Genomic DNA, 3,773 nt, shown 5'->3' on the forward strand with positions numbered 1-3,773 from the left:
GGCTAGGATCTGGAACCAACTTCCAAGGGAAGTAGCGCTGGCTCCTACCCTGGGGGTCTTTAAGAGGAGGATTGATGCCTACCTGGCTGGGATCATTTGAGCCCAGTTTTTCTCCTGCCCAGGCAGGAGGTTGGACTTGAAGATCTACAAGGTCCCTTCCGACCCTACTTCTATGATTCTATGAAAATGTATTGGATCATTTCTTAAAGGACTGTGTATATGAGTCTTGTCTCCATTTTAAGCAAATTTTATATATAAAACTGTGTGTGTGTCTATAGGTATGTGCCACTTTTAAACCTAAATAACTTAAAATTAAGTGCACTGTTATTCCTTCTGCTTCTGTGGACCAGACTTTTAAAGTGGCAGTGCCCGCTGTGTGCCAGAGCATTTTTTGGATGGCTACAGGAAGGAAATGGAGTTGGATAGGAAGCTGTTCTTCACTTATCTTCCACCATCACCCCTGGCTATGTGCCCCTTTTCTTAAACCCTATAAAGAAACTTTCTGAAGTGAATTTCAATGTATTTTCAGGGCTCTTGCCCTTTTCCAGGATATAACTTCAAATCATTTGAGGCTTTTGAAGAAAGTTAAGGTCTCTTAGGTACTGGTAGGCAGTTATATGTTTTTAATGGGATTTGGCATAATAGCAACCAGATAGTTGGTGTATGTGAAAACAGAACCTGAAAAATAGGTCCTTTTGGCTTTCCTGAATCAACTCAGAAATCTGAAGGGAAAACCTTCATTCACTGACCAAGGAACACTCTCTTTAATTCTGTAAAAATGGCACTACCCACATGATAGCTAGAATACTTCTCTGAAACCAAGTTTTTCTAAATGCGTACAGTTTACCCAGTAGGAGACACTAATTTTTTCCCTCAGTTGTACTATATATTGTGTATTTAAAATACGTCTCCTTAACTGTATTTTTCTTTTGCATTTATGTTTAAAATAAGAGAGAATTAGAAGCTTGAAAGGGACCTCAGAAGTCATGTGCTCCAGGAAGTTTTTTTTCCCCCTGAGATTTAATCAAAATCTGTTTTTGCTATAGTTTAATCCCATTCCCTTCAGTTTGTTCTTCCTCTCTTTTTTAGCAGCTTTCAGATTATTGAAAATTATGGTCATGTCTTCCCTTAATCTCCTTTTCTCTAAACTAAATATACCTATTTCCTTCAACCTGTTTATAGTTGTTGTGGTGGTAATGGTAGGGAGTGAACCAGGTAGGATTACATGACTCGGAATACCTACCTTCAATCCCTCATTTTTACCATTTTCTTTCAACTTCTACACTTTCACAGAACATGTTCCTTATAACCTCACAGAACCCTCATTTTTCCCCCTTTTTTAACAGGTTTCCATTGGGGGCATTGAGTGGGATTATATTGCTACACAAGGCCCTTTGCAGAATACATGTCAGGATTTCTGGCAGATGGTATGGGAACAAGGGGTTGCCATTATTGCAATGGTGACAGCAGAAGAGGTAGGTACTTGCTGTTGAGGCCAAGTCTACACTAGAAACTTCTATTAGTATGATGAAGTTGGTTGGGGCAAAAAGTCTAGTGATGACAGTTACAGTGGCAAAAAGGATTCTTTTAAGGGGGATAGGTGTGGCTTGCCTCCCCTAGACAGATTTATTGGCATAACTCTATTGGAAAGTCCTAGATTACATAGAGCAGGCCTTAGTATTGGCTTCTTCATTAACTGATGACTAGTTAAGCTTGTGAAGAAGCCTTTAGGAGTACATAGTAGGATGGAAATGCTGGAATTGCTACAACACTGTCAGTTGTGTATATTTTCACACCTGATATTTACAATACCTTGTTTTCAAGGAGGCCGGGAGAGAAAAGTGTTTTAGGTACTGGCCACGACTTGGGTCAAGACACAACACTGTCACATATGGGAGATTTAAGATTACCACACGATTCCGTACGGACTCAGGCTGCTATGCAACTACAGGCTTGAAGATCAAACACCTTCTCACAGGGCAGGAGAGAACAGTTTGGCACCTGCAGTACACCGACTGGCCAGAGCATGGCTGCCCAGAGGATATAAAGGGATTTCTTTGTAAGTTGTATTAATCCCCTCTGCAACAAAACCACCTAATATGGCTTCAATATAGGACCTTGAAACATCCTGATACAAGAGGTTTTTTCACACTAGTGATGGAGGCTGGATTGGTATTTTTGGCAGGAATATATTTGTCCATTTATTAAAGTTCTATTTCTGCCTCTAAGATGATGCAGTTTATTTATTAAAATCCCTGTAAATCAAAATATAATTACATTGCATGCCATTCATGTAAATGTTTGCCAGCAACAGAAGCTCAGGCCATAGGCCACCTTGCCAGGAAAATGCTTCCCAGGCACAAAACACCAAGTAAAGAGATAATAATCTTTGCAACTTCCTATTGCTTTGAATGGGATATTAATTTACTTATTGAAACATTGTTAGCAGGAATACCATTTAATGCACTATGACAATTGACTGTTGCAACTTTCATTACAGAATAACATGGTGGAGTATGCATCTATATGTCTTTTTTTTTTCTTTTGGAACCAACAGCATACTTAGAAGAGATACAGTCAGTGCGGCGCCATACAAACAGCACAGTGGATCCTAAAAGCCCTAACCCTGCTGTACTGGTGCATTGCAGCGCAGGCGTAGGAAGAACTGGAGTTGTCATATTGTCAGAGATCATGATTGCCTGTTTGGAACACAATGAGGTTATTTCTTTCTCACGTTTTAAAATAAAAGCTTTAGTGGAGTACACAGCTAATATGTATTGTTGCCTGATCAACTGGACCTTGACGATGTTGCCTTTGGAAAATATTTATTGCTGCAATGTGAAAACTCTTGCCGCTGCTAGTACTATTCTAGAATAGGGTTTGCCAGCCTGCAGCACACATGCCACAAGTGGCATGGGCAGCCTCTGCATATGGTGCACTACAGACTGAGGAGAGGAGGGGCAGCACAGTAGCAGGCAGGGCAGGAAGCAAAAAGAAGAGCAGCAGATCAAGAGGAGGAAGAGGATTGGAGTGGCACCCAAAGAGGGTGTGGGACTAATTTTTTGTCCTGCCTGATGAAAAGGTTGCTACTGACTGTTGTTGAATGTGTTTGCCCATATAGAAGTTATGCATTGAAATGTGCCTGTTGATTTGAGACATGGATCCTGCAGAGTATTGAACAACTCCTGTGTAAGGCTGTGTGCTGTTGGTGAGAACTGACAGTGATCAGCATCAGTTCCTGGATCTGCAAGTTTTGTTTTATAATTGATTTTTTACTGTTAATGTTAGAAGAGGCGTTTTATAGCCCAGTACTTCATTTGCTTTCATTTTTGGTGTATCACTATTTGCACACCCCTGTTAAATAGATGAGCAGGATGAATAGCTAAAGATTATTATGTTTGTTGTTAGCTTTTTCCTTTAAGAGAGTTGATACTGAAATTAAGCTATGATCATGAGCTTGAGCCATAGAACATTCAACGTGCTTTGTATTTTCAAATCTAATTGAGAAACATTAAATCAGATGGACCCACGGCATCCCTGCGAAATGAGCAGGTTAATCTTATGTCCTTTTGACAATTAGGGAAAATGGAAGAGAGAATTTAAATGCCTTGATCAAGTTCACATAGAATTTGTCAGAGCTGTGAGGTTAGAGGGCTCCTATACGTGTGCAGGGAGCCAGCTCTGACATGTTGGAGCACAGAAATAAACATGCTCAGCAGACTCTGGCATCACATGTATTAGCATCTCTGCACTGAAAAATGGTGGTGGGGGGC

The 3,773-nt window shown here is 40.4% G+C and overlaps 1 protein-coding gene across 2 annotated transcripts in view; it reads left to right on the forward strand.

The window, feature by feature from the left end:
* PTPN21 (protein tyrosine phosphatase, non-receptor type 21) overlaps positions 1–3,773 on the forward strand; it is a 71,451-nt gene that overhangs the window by 61,255 nt on the left and 6,423 nt on the right. For both annotated transcript variants that reach the window (XM_019518685.1, XM_019518686.1), the window contains 3 exons: positions 1,347–1,475; positions 1,825–2,059; positions 2,558–2,718. In XM_019518685.1, the coding sequence (XP_019374230.1) occupies positions 1,347–1,475; positions 1,825–2,059; positions 2,558–2,718 (525 nt within the window). The remainder of the gene's footprint in view (positions 1–1,346; positions 1,476–1,824; positions 2,060–2,557; positions 2,719–3,773) is intronic.

Source organism: Gavialis gangeticus, unplaced genomic scaffold (genome assembly GCF_001723915.1).
Source record: "Gavialis gangeticus isolate Ggan-Ray unplaced genomic scaffold, GavGan_comp1, whole genome shotgun sequence".
Lineage (NCBI taxonomy): Eukaryota > Metazoa > Chordata > Crocodylia > Gavialidae > Gavialis > Gavialis gangeticus.